At 41.2% G+C, this 1,603-nt stretch overlaps 1 protein-coding gene across 2 annotated transcripts in view; it reads right to left on the reverse strand.

Moving 5' to 3' along the window:
* LOC149391598 (putative sucrose-phosphate synthase 1) overlaps positions 1-1,371 on the reverse strand; it is a 64,313-nt gene extending 62,942 nt beyond the window's left edge. Inside the window, exons 1-4 of one of the 2 annotated variants that reach the window (XM_089619032.1) lie at positions 1,010-1,371; positions 825-914; positions 232-479; positions 70-133 (exon numbers count right to left, since the gene is read on the reverse strand). In XM_089619032.1, the coding sequence (XP_089475158.1) occupies positions 70-133; positions 232-479; positions 825-914; positions 1,010-1,192 (585 nt within the window). In that variant the 5' untranslated portion in view covers positions 1,193-1,371. The remainder of the gene's footprint in view (positions 1-69; positions 134-231; positions 480-824; positions 915-1,009) is intronic. The other variant, XM_089619031.1, reaches the window with a different exon arrangement.
* Between the last annotated feature and the right edge of the window lie 232 nt (positions 1,372-1,603).

The raw sequence follows: 1,603 nt of genomic DNA on the forward strand, positions 1-1,603 counted from the left end.
CTTAGTTTTTTGTACTCTAGTGTTTCATCGTCATCAATTTATTACAACTAAAATAGAGAAAAGTTAAACCTGGCCACCGGTATCAGAATCGCGTCCCAGCTCCATGTTCTCGCCACGAATCAAGCCGTGAAGACTGTATCATCGGTTCAAGGAAACATAATCATAAGCTGAGAAAGTTAGTTAATTAACATAAAGTTGAAAAGTAGATGGAAGTTCGTTTGCATGCCATACCTTATGAGGACAATGTAGAGCTTCTTTTCCTTGATCTGATTTGCCCAGTTTTCCATGACATCGACGGAATAAACTCTAGTCATTTTTCCTCTGGTGCTGTCACTGAACTGGTGGACTGAAACATCACTGACTGTGTCTCCTTTCTCTCCTTCCGACAGGTCCTCCGACATGTCCGCCGTCGCTTCTCTGCGGCCTCGTTCCCGCTCCATATGCCTCCTCGCCATCCGCTGCGATTCCTCTCCCTCAAGCTAGTTCATACATTTCGATTAAGAAATGGAAAAAAAAAATTAATTATACCTTTGTAGAGATGTAAATCAAGTCAGATACCAAACATGCTCAAATCTCATATACATCACCAGAATAATCACATATCACACAATCAATCGCAATTCTATTTAGCAGAGCAAAAAAAAAACATGAAAATGCTTCCGAAACTGATACATTTGCATAAAAGCGAAATAAAAAATCTTAATTATCGTAACAAATTTAAAGAAGTAAATAAGGTTAGCACCATAAAATTGCTTATTGATCACATTTTCACACCAACAGAAAAAGCATTGGAAGAAGACTCTGAAGAAAAACAAAAAAAAAACCTGCTTCTTCTTGCGAGCCAAATTCCAAATTCGCCAGCACATATTCTCCAATCTGGTGTTCCTCTCCTGAGGACTCCTCGTCGCCGCCGCCTATCGCCGGCACCGGAAATAAATAAATGAATCGAGAAAGAGAAAAGAAAAAAAAAACGAAACGAAAGTGAATTGAATCTGCATCGCGTCCGTACTCGAACCCAGGACCGGTGGAGATCGGTCTCGTCATAGCTGGTGATGACCTCGGCGACGAAGTACCTCGTCGGACTGAAATGGCCTCTCTCCCTCAGCAACAGCGACGACTTGGCGTCGTCGATGTTCGGTCCAACGTCCAGGATCGCCTCCAGATAGCTGTTCACCCAGTCGTTTCCCGCCATTGTTGGCTCTTGCTCTGTTTTGCCTTGGAGAAGAAATCACGTCTGTGCGTCGTTTATAAAATATGAATATATACGCTTTTTTTTTATTTATTATTGTATTTTCTTCTAATTAACATGGATAGATGTCGACTGTGTGCTGTCGAGAGAGAAATGGAATGACAGTTGCGGATTGACTGATTCTGTACTGTTCCATTCGATTCTAAACGACTAATGTGACTGAGAGAGAGAGAGAGAGAGGAGTATATGAAATTATGAATATGTGCTCAGTGTTGACACGTGTCGCTGGGAATTTTTCTTCGTATTTGTTAAAATAGCACTTTTCGAGGCTTACTTTTCTGCCAAACTAAAGTTTTGGATTCTTTTGTAGACCCGAATTAGTAGGCCTTTTATCGAGTACCCGACACGTGGATT

This window comes from Urtica dioica, chromosome 7 (genome assembly GCF_054948205.1).
Source record: "Urtica dioica subsp. dioica isolate 48M chromosome 7, U.dioica_male_clone48M_v1_H2, whole genome shotgun sequence".
Lineage (NCBI taxonomy): Eukaryota > Viridiplantae > Streptophyta > Magnoliopsida > Rosales > Urticaceae > Urtica > Urtica dioica.